The following is a 14,319-nucleotide window of genomic DNA, read 5'->3' as shown; positions in this document are numbered from 1 at the left end:
GCTCTGAGACCTGGTAGCAGGTCTGCCTCGTCATTGTCCTCCTGGAATCTGAGTTCTCTGGATTCTCTCACTGGGACGCAGCCAGGTGTGTAGTGGAGCATGGCCCCTGCAGTGTGGCAGGAGGTGGGCAGGGAACTCAGGAGGCCTCCTGCCTGGCACCGGACCCAAGAAGGAATTCACCTCCAGGCTGGGGCTGCTATGCACCCTCCAGTCTCAGAGGTGTGAGCCACAGGATTCTCAGAGTTACAGAGGCTTCAGAGAGAGAAGGTGGGGAAAGAATTGCTAGACTAGGCAAGGAGGGCAGGACTTGGGGTCACAGTGCTCTGGATCTGTTGGAGGCATGGTGTGAGTTGTCTGAGGGGCGCAGAAGGGAGCAGGAGGGACATAAGAGGCTGTTCATTGATAAAGCTCTGCACGAGCCCTTGGAGGAGCAAGTTCCTTGGCCAGCCCTGAACCAGGGTAATTTTCACTTAGGTTCTGTCGCTTGCTCAGCAGGTAGGAACTGTCTTGTTCATCTTCCCTCCCTCCACCCACCCCTCCTTGGGTTGGCACACAAGTTGGCAGACAGTAGGTTCCCAGAAAGTATTGATCCAAACAAATTGAAAGTGGTCTTGATGTGTATCACAAGCGGAGTTTGCATTAAACAAACATTTTAGAATAAAGACTCTGGTTTGGTATTTGGTACTTGATAGGCTACTGTGGATTGTCAGAGTGCTGCTTACACCTCCTGTGTGTGTATGTGTGTGTGTGTGTATTGGTGTTGGGGAAAGAGGAGGGGGAATAGAAGATGGACCACTCAGGAATCAGCTCTTGTACTGGGTGGACAGCAGTGTCAGTGCTGAGGGAACCCTGGAGGAGAATGGAGTTTGGCCATAGGTGGTGATGGTGGTGGGATTGCATGAGAGTTCATTTGGGGCAGGTTGAGTTTAAGGTGCCCAGGGCATATGGCTACTGTGTCCTATTGGCTGTGGGGTCAGAAGAGAGATGTGGGATGGAGACAGAAGTTTTTGAAAACTGTCACATGCTTAAACCAAAGCCCGGAGTGATAGAAGGGAGAGTGCCTAGGGAGAGTGAGAAGAGTCAGGACAGAGGCTGAGAAAGCCTGGGTAGTGAGGTAGTGGGGACACAGGTGAGGGTGATGCTTGTTGATCAAGGCTTTTTGTCCAGGACCCTCTCCTGTCCAGGGCACTCATCTTTTCCTGCCTGTTTGGACATTCATGCTGTCTGTGGGGCAGGAAAGGTGAGAGCAGAGATTTGTCAGAAGATCTTGCTTTGGGTGCCTGCTCTCCTGGTTTATCAAGTGTCTCTGAGCATGTCAGGGTGTTTTGAGACCTTAGAGATGATCCAGTCCAATCCCTGTAATTCACAAATGGGGAAACCAGTATCCTGAGAGTAGATGGGACTTGCCCAAAGATCATCCAGCACGTCACTGGTGGAGCTGGACCAGGGCCCAGGCATCCCTTCCCCTGTCCCAGCACCTTACCTTGGGGCTACCTTTCTGGAACCCATGATGGGGCAACATCTGGACACTTGCCAGCCTGCAGGTGCCTAGTCTGCGGAGGGTAGGCAGGCCACATGTGAATTCCTGTCTCCTGGGTTGGTTTCAGAAGGCGTGAGCAAGTTGGTACGGTGACAGCCCAGATGCTTCTTGGGTTCCTGAAAATGGAGTTATGTTTAGCAGCATCTTCAGAACCAAAGGTGGGGTGGGGTGGGAGCTGCAGATGTCGCAGGGGCCCTCGGAAGTGAAAAGAGCCCAGTGACAGATCTTCTTTTCATGTTTTTCACAAGTTCACTGTGCAGCAGGGCCTCCCAGGTTGGGAGTTGAGCAGCCCAGGCTTGGCAGACCTTGTGGGGAGGGCGTAAGTGGTGAGAATCCCCAAGGACCCTCCTCACCTGAAAGCCCAGGGCTTGTGAAGATGGGCCATCCAGCTCTCTGGTGCCCAACTTGCCCAGTAGGAATCACCGGGCTCCCTGTGTGTTATCCGTCTAGGCCCCTCCCAAGGTCTGCGGAATCAGACTCTCTAGGGGAGGGGCCTGGGATTCTATATTTGCACTAATTGCCTTAGGTGATTCTGGGGATAGTTTGGGGAAAACTGGTCCAGGGTGGCCAATGACTTAGTCCTGGAGCTTAGTGCCTGCTCACCCAAGGGGACCCTGGGAGGGTGGAGCGGGTGGGTCATCAGGCAGTCTTGTGAGGGACTGATCTGCTAGGGCCCTGTCCCTCCAGGAGGGGCGAGCAGGGCTTTTGGAGCCCTGGGGATCTACTTCCCTTCCCCAGAGGGTCTGCAGCGACAGTTCTGTAGTAATGAGAGCAAAAGGACCAAGCTTGATTGAGGCCTGTCTCTTAATGCCAAAGTTTGCTGGTTAAAGAACAGAGGGAAGGGCATTTCTGGCCGAGAGAAAGCGTGGATATAGGTATGGTTTATAGGAATGGGGAAGGAGATGGAGCTGAGACTGATGGGCCTTGTTGCCAAGCTAGGGGTTTGGCCTTACGTTGTACAAGACACACAGCCTTACAGCCACTGGAGGGTTTTAATGGGAGAGTGATACAGCCAGAACCGTGTCTCAGAAGAAAATGAACTCATGGGAACAGGTCTTATGCTGATGGAGCTGGGCCAGCCACAGACGGAGGGAAGGTGTGAGGGGTGCACTGGAGCAGGGAGAAGAGGCAGCCCCTGGAACAAGGCTGCTTTTCTCAGACTGTTAATTCAGAAGGGTATGTGCTCCCTGGGGCCATAGGGTGCTTGGGGACCTCGTGGTCCCCAAGGAGGGCAGACAGGCCTGCTCCCTGGGCCTGTGGGTTCTCACCAGCATGGTTCAGGTGAACTTTGATGTGAGCTTGTGGTCGCTGTTCCCACCTCTGTTCTCTAAGTTTCTTCCTTTGTTCTTATGGCTGGTTTGCTTCACAGACAAAGCTGTTTACACTAGAGTAACAGTTCCCAAAGTGTGTTCCCTGACAGAACGGTTCTGTGGCCAAATAACTTTGGGAAATGGTGGGTTAAATAAAGTGATGGGGGTTTCTTGACTGCACAACTTTCAGAGCCTTTGGTGTGTGGCGTGACTTCCCAGAAGCAGGATTTAATATGCAGGGTTCCCACCCGTCATTGAACAGGGGACGTGTTTTTCCATCAAGCGTCTTGCTGGGTCTAATGCTTCCTGGAACCCACTGTGAGGGAGTCTGATCTGCGGAGAATACTAGGAGCCTGGGTTCAGCTCTTGGCTCTGTCGGACTCCCTGCGTTGCTGGGACCACACTGCATGTGCCCTGTGCCATGTGCCCTGTGTGCGGGTCTTCACTTTTTCCTCTTCCCTCTACTCCTGACCTGCCACTGTCTCGAAATCCACCATCTGTGTCTCGTCAATTTTTCTTCTGTGCCAGGAGCTCTCTTACGAACTCATTTCCCTCATCTGGACCTGTGTTCTTCTAGGCCGGAAACTTTGGATCATCCCTGACTCTTTCTCCCTTCTTCACCCTGTTGTTACTTTATCCCTCACTGTTACTAAGCATTCTTCTTTGATGTTCTTTCTGGCTGTTTCTTTTTTCCCCCTCAGTCTCCTCTGGGGCCTTATTGGCTCCATCCCTCTCCTAGTTTCGTTCACCTGCACATGAAGCCGCTTCCTGAGACACGCTTACTCCTCTACTCCTGCCACCTTCTCATGTGAAGCTGATTCCCTCCACGATGGCCTTCCCAACATGTGCGCACGCACGCCCACACACACACACACACACTCACACTCATGTCCCTTCCTCAGGCTCGATTCAGAGAGGTGACGTCAGTCATTTGTCCAAGGCCACACAGCTGGGAGGTGGCAGAGCTAGGTAGGTTTCAACCTCAGGGTTTCTGAGAACGTGCTTTCTCATCTATGCTCACTAAGTTTTACAACAGCCTGCTGGGGAGTCTGAGCAGGAATTATTTCCACTTTATACTGGAGTCTGCAGGCAAGGCTGGGGGTCCTGGGCAGACGAGTGCCTCACAGGGTGACCCGCATCTGGGTTAGCCCAGCACCGAGGGTTTCTGAGGGTGGTTGGTCACGCTCGTGCTGGACGTGGTACCGTGAGCACCCTTCCACGGCCACACTGACTCCCAGGAGGAGACGTCTCCCCTGCACCTGCAGCCTGACCGTTTCATGCAGCCTGTGGAGCAACGAGTCCTGTGGCCTCCTAACGTCTCCTTCCCTCCTCCTCTCTAGTCGGCCCCATGCTGATCGAGTTTAACATGCCTGTGGACCTGGAGCTTGTGGTGAAGCTGAATCCGAAGGTGAAGGTGGGCGGCCGCTATACCCCCAAGGAATGTGTCTCTCCTCACAAGGTGGCCATCATTATTCCGTTCCGCAGGCGGCAGGAGCACCTCAAGTATTGGCTATATTACTTGCACCCAATCCTACAGCGCCAGCAGTTGGACTATGGCATCTATGTTATCAATCAGGTGAGGTCTGGGAAGATGGAACAAGAAAGGGGTGTGTGTGTGCAGTTTGTGCATAATGAGGGGAGTGATTTCATAGACGCCTGGCATTTTTGCAGCGAGGAACCAGCCCCACCACCAATGCAGAAGAGCTAAGTGCCATTGTGCTTGCTTACTGCTATCAACTGTGTTAGCCAAGGGAAATTGCTGAGGGGTGTTTGTCTGTTTTGTTTTTGTTTTTTGGAAGTAGACTTCCAGCAAAATTGAGAAAAAAGACAACCCTAATTATCCCGAAGTAAACACTGATGATTTCCCATCTTTGTATAGCTGTATATTTTCCTTTTAAAAAGAAAACCACTATTTAGATGTCAGACTTTTAGGCAACTTCGAAGTTTATCCAGTCAGACTATGTCTTCCGAGGCACCTTGGTTGGGGCCGCATGCCAGCCCCTGGCTAAATGTGTCTGGGGAAGTCTGGCTCGTGGGCCATCTGAGAGTCACGTGGACTGGGCCAAGTCTGAGCAAAGAGTTTCTTACTGTGTATCTGATCTCTGTGTGTTGGGCTTTAGCCCTGCTTAGGAAACTAATGCTAAAGACGTGTCAGCCCTCATCACCATGACCTGGAAAATCAGATTCTCTAAGAGGCATTTTTATTGAAATAAATTTATTTCCAACCTGAGGAGCATTATTAATTTTTTCAAAGAGTATAACTTTGGTATTTCAAATTTATCCCAAATTCTTAAATACATATTTTTATACTATAATCTGGATGCAATAACACATCTCGCTTAATCTATGTACCAAATTTCACTGAAGTTCATTTGAAGAGAAAGGGTATGCCCATTCTACAAGGCCCAATGTCCATTTCAGGATAAACTCTGGGTCTGCTTGAGGTAGTAAAATTGTTGGCAGTTTACAGCTTCCGTCAAAGCTGAGGGACTGTGTGCATCTTCCCTTGGTCCACAAAGGAAGCTGGAAATAGCAGTCTGTCCACCGAGCACTTCTGAGGACTGCTGAGGCATGGTGCTGCATCACTTGCTGCAGGGAGATACTAAAGAAGTGTAAGGTCTCAGTCCTACCTGTCCTGAAGCTTTCAGCCCACTTCTGGCAAGTAGGATCCTCCCAGGGAACAATTTGTTAATAATCCCAAAGGCACATGATTGGATGCTGACTGCCAAATGCTTTGGAAGCTCAGAGGAAGGAGAGACAACCATGGCCCGGAAGAACCAGGATATAAACTAGGCTTGGGGGGAGAGATGGGCATCTCAGCTGGGGCCAGTGAGCAGGGACCTCAAGGCAGAAAGGAACCTTGCAGGTTGCTGGAGATCAAGATGACCATCGGGGTAGGAAAGCACCAAAGGCTCTGAGGCAAGGTGTCAGACCTGAGCCTGTCAGGTGGGGAAGAGCAAGGCAAGCCCTGTGACAAGGAAACTGAAGCTCAAGGTGGGAGAGCAGGTGGCAGGCAAACTCCTTGGGGATTTTTGAGTGTCTCGGCCAAGTGAGGTACAACTAGGGCCCTTATGAACACCTGCAAGCAAGACAGCCATGCAACTGTGGGTCATTTTGGAAGAATATTGGAGAATGTAGGAGAGAACAGGTAAATGTCCTGCAAAGTGCAGGTCACTTCAATCCAATAAGTATTAGTTTAAGTCAAACCCTGTGATCCAGAAAGATTTGTCTGATGCCAATGAGCACATATTGATCATGGCAAGACTCAGGAGCCTGTTACTGAAGCAACAGCAGTGAGCACCTGGAAGAAGCCACAGTCACCAGGAGCCAGCAGGGATGACTAAGAACAAGCCACCCAGCTGCATCTCATGTCTCCCTTAACAGTTATTATACCAGTCGATGATACACTGTAGACACCATGCTGTCAGAGCTTATTCAGCAAGGCATCTGGTGGTATCCCTGATTAGAAGACAAATCCGCCTGAGTAGAAGACAGACAACTGTGGTCTGGATGGCATATAAGTAGATTAAAATATATAGCTGGGTAAAGAGGGTAAAAGAGAGTTAGTGATGATGCCGATTCTTTGAATTTAGGTGGCTGTGGTCAAGGAATACTGGAGGGGAAGATGCTATGTCTAGATATATTGTATTTTGGGTGAATGGGAGACTTCCCTGTTCAATTATAAAGTCAAAGCAAATGTTGGACTGGTGAAATTTAGCCTCCAGCTTAAATTCCTGAGACACAATTTATATATTCCTGAGGCTTCAAACAACAGATTTCTGAATGTCCTCCACCAGCTACACGCTCCTGCCCGCCCCAGTCCAAGTTGGTGGAAAACTAAACAAGCCAGCTCAGACCAGTGCCACCACTGTGCTGGCTGGCACCGGCACTGCCTGAGACGGTGCTCCTCCCAGAGTGTGTTTTCCAAACTGGAGCCACACGCACTTGAGGAACCTTGTGAAGCAGGTCTCATTCCCGCAGAGCCTTCAGAGTGTTTCCCGAGCTTGCCTCGCTGGAGAACTGTTTTCCGAGAACCCTCTTAAGTGATGAGTGTTTTGTGAATCACACTTTGGGGGAAGCAGCCTAAATTAACACCTCCTCCCAACCAGCCCTCGCTTTCCCTAGGACGCTGGGAACTTCCCATCCTCCCTCCCTCTCCTCTCTTTTTCCACTTGCAGCTTAGCATCAGAAATATTTTATTTTTAGTTTTTCAAATATATATACGTTTTTCTCTCCAGTCTTGTCAGTATCATCTTTTTTTCCCCTCATACGTGGTTTTGTTTTGTATTGTTTTTTCTTTTTATCCTTTTTTTCTCTGCTGAGGGTTAACTTTCCGCCTCAGGAGAATCTTTTCCTCTTCTCCCTTTCCCCCAGCTAGTCGTATATCTTATGCCCCCATTCCACCCTGATTACCTTTTTGGGAAAATGTGATCAGAGTCCAGATAACCAAGTCAAGAAAAGGTTGAAGTCTTCTCTGCATTTCCAGTAAAGAATATTATCTAATGCATAATAAAGTGATGATAAGAAACCTGAACCCTGAAACGAAAGAGGCAGAGGGGAAAACATTTGGAATGCGCCCATCTATAAGTTAGGAACTTCCTGTGTTCTCTGTTTTATAGCTATAATGTAGAAGAAGAAGAAAGGAATTTTTATAGCACCTGGCTTTGACCTTTGTGCTCTGTTTGTTGAGCAAATGAACCTTATGCGCTATTAGGCCTCATTAGGGCCTCTCAGCCTCTTCCTGTCCCAGACACTTGCTGTCATTTTGACTTTTCATTCACACATCCACACCTACCACTTAAGATTAGATGTAAAGAATGCTTAAAGTAGGGGTGGCCTCTGAGATAGCTAGTTCAGGGAGTCCCAGACAAGCTTCTTAGTGTAATATGGAACTTCTTTCTGCCCCGTTGAAATGCTGTATACAGCCTGCCATGCTCAGCAGGTCACAGGAATGCTGTTCTACTTGAAGTGGATGCCATGTCCCATTTCCACCTCCTTAGCGTCCCCTTAGGTCTTTGCTAGGATTTTCCCAGACCTCTGAGGCCACTGTGAAAACTTCTGCTCCGTGTCACAATTTAGGAAACTGAGGCTCAGAGAGGGAAAGTGACCAGTAGAAAGTCACATAAATAACAGCAGGCTGCAGCTCAAACCCCAGCCCCTGACTCCAAGTTCAATGCCCTCTCAACGCACCACAGTGACTCTCCTCGAGGCCATGTAGCCCCTGCCCCCACCATGTTTCTCAAAGCCTGGTGTCCGGGGGCGGGGGCGGTGGCTCACGCCTGTAATCCTAGCACTCTGGGAGGCTGAGGCAGGAGGATTGTTTGAGCTCAGAAGTTCAAGACCAGCCTGAGCAAGAGCGAGACCATGTCTCTACTAAAAATGGAAAGAAATTAGCTGGACAGCTAAAAATATGTAGAAAAAAAAAAACTAGCGGGGCATGGTGGTACATGCCTTTAGTCCCAGCTACTCGGAAGGCTGAGGCAGGAGGATCGCTTAAGCCCAGGAGTTTGAGGTTGCTGTGAGCTAGGCTGATGCCACGGCACTCTAGCCCGGGCAACAGAGTGAGACCCTGTCTCAAATAAAAAAGAAAAAGCCTGGGGTCCGGGTCTGGGGCTGGGAGAGAGCTCCGTACCTGGCCTCAGTCCTGACTCTGCTGCTTCCACTTAGGCTCTTCAGGCCCCAGTTTCCTCCTCAGGGGAAGGGAAGGGTGTAGCATCTACCTCCTGGGGCTGGTGAGCCCTCAGTGAGCGTCATCTGTTTAGCATCAGCTGTTTGTGGCTTCTCCACCCTCTACTCTTCCTGCCTGTTTCCTCTGCCAGGCACGGTAAGTCTTCCCGTGCTCTCCTGCCTCCTCCCTCACCCCCACTCAGTACCGGCATCAAGGACCCTTCCTCCTATTGGTTTGGACTCCTTGGGGTTATAATAATGGATAATAGTGGGAGTCTGGTGACAGAATCTCAGAGGTCTCAAGGGCCATGTGATGCGTCTAAGCTGTTTCAGAGTAGGGTTGTGTCTCAAGCTCTGCTCACAAGAGTGAACTTGCACAGGCTTTTATGGCTCATACTCCTGCCCACAGTAAGCTATTAACCACCCGCATTTGGTTTAGGCCCCTCTAGTCACCACAACAACTTCTATCTCACAGTAAGTATATTGGAGGGGTGAGTAGGAGAGGCTTTCCCAGTCGAGAAAGAAGAACAAGCCGTGCTCTGTGTCCCCAGGGTCTCCTCCGCCCCTCCTGCCTTAGCTCGGTGCTGTGGGAGTGTCCCATTTGGCTCCTAGCACCCTGAGACACAGACGTCCAAGTCCAGCACCGGGGGCCTTGGTTGGGGGGTGGATGTTGAGATGTCATGGCAAACGGGGGATGCATGCTGCGCTTCCTCATACCTCAGTCTGGAGAGGAAACTGCACCACCCAAGGTGGAGGGAAGGCAGGTTGCCACCTGGCAGCTCCAGCCCTGAATAAGGAATGCAGGCTGTCTGTGGGATTGCCTATCACAAAAATTACAAAACGGGTGAGGAATGTAGGCGCAGCCGGCCAGGTGGGTTTGTCATGACCATGTCGGAGCTGGTACCCAGGACTGGTCTCTCCAATTTCATCTGTTTATCTTCTGGCACTTCTGTTCTTCTCCCTCAGCTGCCTGAGATCTTTCTAGTTCTCACCATGTCACTCCCTCTCTTTAAACCCTTCAGTATGTCCCCAGTGCCCACAGACAATGGTCTAAAAGGTCTGAAGCCCTGAGCTTAGCATCTAAGACCATTTGCAGTCTGGCCCTAACCTACCCCCAGCTACTTTCTCCTCATCCCCCTTTGACAAGCTCTGTGCCACAGCCACTTCACCCAGACACCTCTGTCCTCCTCCTTGTGTCTTTGCTTATGCAGAGTCCCCTATGCCCCTGGTGGCTTGCTTTCTAGCTATCTTTTAAGCACCCGCCTCCCCCAACCTCTTTGGCTCTGTGGGGCCCCTAACAGGAGCTGGCTCCTCCCTCAGTGCTGTTCCCAGGCCACTCTGCACTTTCTGGCAAAGGATGATGATCTGTGTTCCTGCCTCACCCCAGCCCTGGACTCCCAGTCCCTCGTGCCTGACTCCCTCTGCCTCCCTGACCACATAGCTCCAAAGGTAGGCACATGACGGCTGGGTGGCAGAGCTGGGATTCAGACAGAGGTCACCTTGCCAGGGTTATTCCCAGAATGCCACACACACACTGCCAACGCTGAGTGTCCCTAGGACCTGAGAGGAGGGCCAGCAGCTCTTGAGTGACAGCCTCAGAGCCCCCCACCTCTCCCCTGCCCCATTGTTATGCTAGCTTGGAACCCCTGGCCTGACAGGCTGTGGATAACTAGAGGGAGGACCCAGCAAGCTGCCCTGAGATGTCTTTGTCTGGCTTTGAAATTTGCTTCCTTCTCCTTTTCATCTGTCTACTGTGTTAGGGTGATACGGTGCCAGTTCCAGGCTGCTTGTGGACAGATCTGGAGACAGCCCTTTGTGCCCCCAGTGAGCAAGAGCATCTGTCACCTCGCTTCAGCAGCTTATCTCTGTCAGTAGTCTAGGCAGCTGGTTCCTACAAGAGGTCAAGATCACTTGGGGTATAGCAGACTCATGGGCCCACCCCATTAGTGAGGGCAGTTGCCTGGGCACGATCATCTCTATTCACCAACCCCCATCCTGCCTCCCCTTCCCCCCCTGAGCTGTTAGTGTCCAGATAAGTGTGTGTGGGCATGGGGCTCCGTGGGGTGGGTGGAGCTGGTCCTGGCTGCAGGTGGTGGGGGGAGGTGGGAGGAGGAAGTCTGGGGGGTGGCTCTGTACCACCACCGTTTGAGTGCTGCCTCCTTGCTGTACCTCCCCCCGCCCCCATGTCTGTCTTCGTTCTCCTGGAGAATGTGTGGAAGCACTCGTATTGCTGCTGAATTGCCTCTGTAGATGTTGTTCTGGGAAGGGACAAGGAACGATAGCTTGTAAGGATCTGCCTTTGCATTGGAGCAAGGGTGGGCAGAACCGGCCCCTTTTCCTTTGCAGCCTTGATCTTTGCCTCTCTTTTCCTTACCTTGCTTCCTTGCATCCATCCTTTCTTTTCTTCTTTTTTTTTTTCCTTCTAGTGGGGCCTTTTGCCTTTACTTATAAATCCTGTTTGTAGCAAAGCAAGCGAAAGGAGTTCTCTGTGATCTGCTTCTTGCTCTCCACCTACCTTCTCTTCTGTACTCTCCGCCTCCTATAAAGAAAGAGAGAGAGTAATGCCGACCTAACTACTGCTGCCACTGCTGCTGCCACCACTGCTGCCACCGCCACCCTGGTAATGTCCACACGCCCCCAGATCAACCTAGAGCCAGGGCCCTGCTGGTCAAGGGGAAGCCATTTGAATAAAATAAGCCCACGAGTGTCATCCTTGGGCCTTGGGGTCTCCCAGGCAAGGCCAGGGCCTCTGTGGGAGGCCTCTGGGAGATGCCAACATTGCTGGAAGCCAGCCTGTGGTACAGAGGTCCGAGGGACTTTCCCTCTTTAGCTTCAGCCACAGTCGAGCTCATACTTTATGTATATCAACCGTTGTGTCCTGCTTTTTTTCTTAAATCCTATATCATCTGCATCTTCCATGTTATTTCATGTCTTCATACTCATTATTTTCCATGCCTTCATAGTAGTTGATCATGGAGTTCTGTCATAATTAACATCCTTTTCTCTGTTAGAAGGCGTTTAGATAATTTCTACTTTTTCACAAGTGTACATAATACGATAATGAACATCTTTGAGTCTGAAGTTTATTCTGTGTTGGCTTCTTCCACACTTAGGATCATCTCCCAAGGCTAGATTTTCAGATGCAGGATAATGGGTTCAAAATATTTTTTTACACATTTTTAATAGTTCTTAATACAAATCGTCAAATTGCTTTCCGAAAGAGAAGTCTTCATTTTCACAAGTATTTTTCTCCAGCTTGTATCTTAAACATCCTGAAAGTGCTTAGTGCTACCCTCTTGATGTATTCTACAGAAAGCCAACGTCGCAGTGCCCCGGGCCCTGGAAGAGGCAGGCAGCCTGCTGGGGTGTAAAACAGTCTCTGTGCTCACCTCACCTAGAATCCCTGCTGGGCTGTTCTAGGAGCTCAGTTCTCTCTGAAGGCAACTTTAGAGCCTCCATCCAATCTGGGTTCCTGTGTGGCAGGGGTCAAGGATGTGCTCGCTCCTGAGAGTGACTACTGTGGCCAACAGAGAACCACCCCTCAGCCTGGTCCCTGGCCCTGAAGGGCCATTTTCTCTCACTCACTGGGTGAAGAGTTTAAGTCTCAGATCCAAGTTTTGTTGAGGGCTCCACTGTCTGAGCTATTATGGTTAAAAACTAGAGCCCAGCTGCTGTGAACTCATGGGTGAGTGAGTATTAGCCCTCCACAAACTCAGCATTTGTGTAATCCCAGGCTCTTCCCAGTAATTCTTTGGGGATCACCTCCCAGCCCGTCCACTGTCCCAGATCCACACTTAGGCTGCAGAAATGCCCCGTCAGAGCTTTTTTGCTGCTCATCTGTTACCACTTTCCCGCAACTCGCTCAGCCTACCTCCTTCTCTTGATGGCTGCGTGGGCACAGAAGAGCGTGCAGAGGGTGTTTCAGCAAACATTGCCACTGGCTGCAGACCTGCCCCTGGGTCTGTGGTGTTAAGAGCCTGGGGGTAACTGCGTGCCTGGTAGGGTGGGGGGTGGCTTTGTGATAGGCCAGAGTGCATGTATGGGAGCCCTAGTGTCTCTCTCATCACATAGAAATTCTGATCCATCAAGAGTCTTGGCTTCGGGTGGATGTTTCCAGCCTCGTTACTGCTGTGTCCTTTGGTGGAGGAGAGGCCAGGTATGGCTAGTCCCTAAGCCATCATGATCTGGGATGTGTCTGTTGGAGTACACACATGGGCCTGGTATCCAGGGAAGGCAGGGTAGGGGACGGAACAGACCTTCCAGAGTCTGTTAGGACGAGGGGGGATATGGCTTTCTGTCATTGGTCATCTGAGCCCTATTGTAATTAGGGGAAGGCCACTCTCGCCTTCCTTAACCACATTTAGGATTTTCCTAGGGATTGGTCCAGACTCTGGTACCTGCCCTGAACCCCCCTACAAAGGCTGCCTGCACGTGCAATGCACATGCCCAAGGAGCAGGTGAGGAATGAAATGGGAAGTGGAGCCTCTGCCTTTAGCCCTTGGGGGGAGGCATTCTCTACTTAACCACCATTATTGCCTAGGCCTGTCTCTCACTGGGATCAAACAATAGCTTCCTAACTGGTCTCCCTACCTTCACTTGGTTGGGGCACAAATCCCTCCTTGACATGCAAAACATAGTTTAAGACTCCCTTGGCCTAAATATTAATAAAAGATAAAGCCTAAGCACCTTAGCAAGCACCTAACCCTCTCTGCCCTGCCCCCCCCAAACACACACAATTTGGCCCACTTCTCCCTTCTGGCCTCACCCATTCTGAAGTTCCTCAAATGTTTTCTTTTCCCCACAGACTTTACAAATGTGCTCTCTGTGCATGCCTTTCTTTGCTCCTACAACTGTCCTCTCTCCCACCACCACCTCTGCAGTCTGGGTCTGGTCCCATTCTGCCTGCTTTCTCTGGTCCCCCTCCTGCAACGACCTTTGCCCAGTCATTTTGGGATCATATGTACTTTTTGGCCTCTCTTCTTCCTGTCTTCTTCCTTTAAGAGCAGTCAGTTGCCCTAGAAGGAAGTGATAACTATAACTCTTATTTACCAACCTAAGATGAAGCCCATACTTAAAAACTGGGTCTTTCAAAGGGACACCTGCGCCCAGCGTGCTGGCTCCTCTTCACCAAGCGTGAGTTCCCACACATTTCACAGGTCTCTGAAGGGCTCTTTGCTTTCTTTTGCTGCTAGATACTGTAAATGCATAAGCCACAGGCTAATGCACTTGAGCCTCAACCCTTTTCAGAAAGTCCCCCTCCATCAGAGAAGCAGGATTTGGGAGGAGTCTTGAAGCTGATTGGGAAGGACACGGGAAACACTACAGAGGGCAGAGTTTCTGGGTTGGATCCCTGAGAGACATTTTGAAAAGTCTGAGCGGTCAAGATAGATGGGAAAACCTATTCCTATAATATTAATAATTACAGTAGCTGACACTTATTGCCAGACAGTGTGCTAAGGTTTTTTCATGCATTGTCTCATTTAGTACATCTCATTTGTTATCTGCATGACTCAAAAGCAGAAACTGAGGCCTGGATGTGTGATTTTCCCAAACTCACATAGCTAATAAATAAAGAAGTTGGCATTCCTGGGATAAAAATGCATGTATCTGTCACGGTAGTGTATTCGGCCTGGCCTGACAATGCTTGATCAGTCTTTACTTGAGTGAATGAAGTGTCAGATGCACTGGAGGAATGTGCTCAGCAAGGAGGGGCAGGAAGGAGGGCTGGGTGTCCTGCCACCTCCTGTTAGTGGTGAGGATTGGTAGGCTTGCCAGGGCCTGTCTTTCTTATCCTGAAAGATG

General features: G+C 50.4%; 1 protein-coding gene across 2 annotated transcripts in view; it reads left to right on the top strand.

Annotated features, from left to right (window-relative positions):
• Window positions 1-14,319, top strand: part of B4GALT1 (beta-1,4-galactosyltransferase 1) — a 50,393-nt gene that overhangs the window by 24,964 nt on the left and 11,110 nt on the right. For both annotated transcript variants that reach the window (XM_069476512.1, XM_069476511.1), the window contains exon 2: window positions 4,191-4,426. In XM_069476512.1, the coding sequence (XP_069332613.1) occupies window positions 4,191-4,426 (236 nt within the window). The remainder of the gene's footprint in view (window positions 1-4,190; window positions 4,427-14,319) is intronic.

The sequence above is a fragment of the Eulemur rufifrons genome, chromosome 7 (assembly GCF_041146395.1).
Source record: "Eulemur rufifrons isolate Redbay chromosome 7, OSU_ERuf_1, whole genome shotgun sequence".
Lineage (NCBI taxonomy): Eukaryota > Metazoa > Chordata > Mammalia > Primates > Lemuridae > Eulemur > Eulemur rufifrons.
Note: the sequence above shows the minus strand (reverse complement) of the source record. Positions and strands in the feature narration are given on the sequence as shown.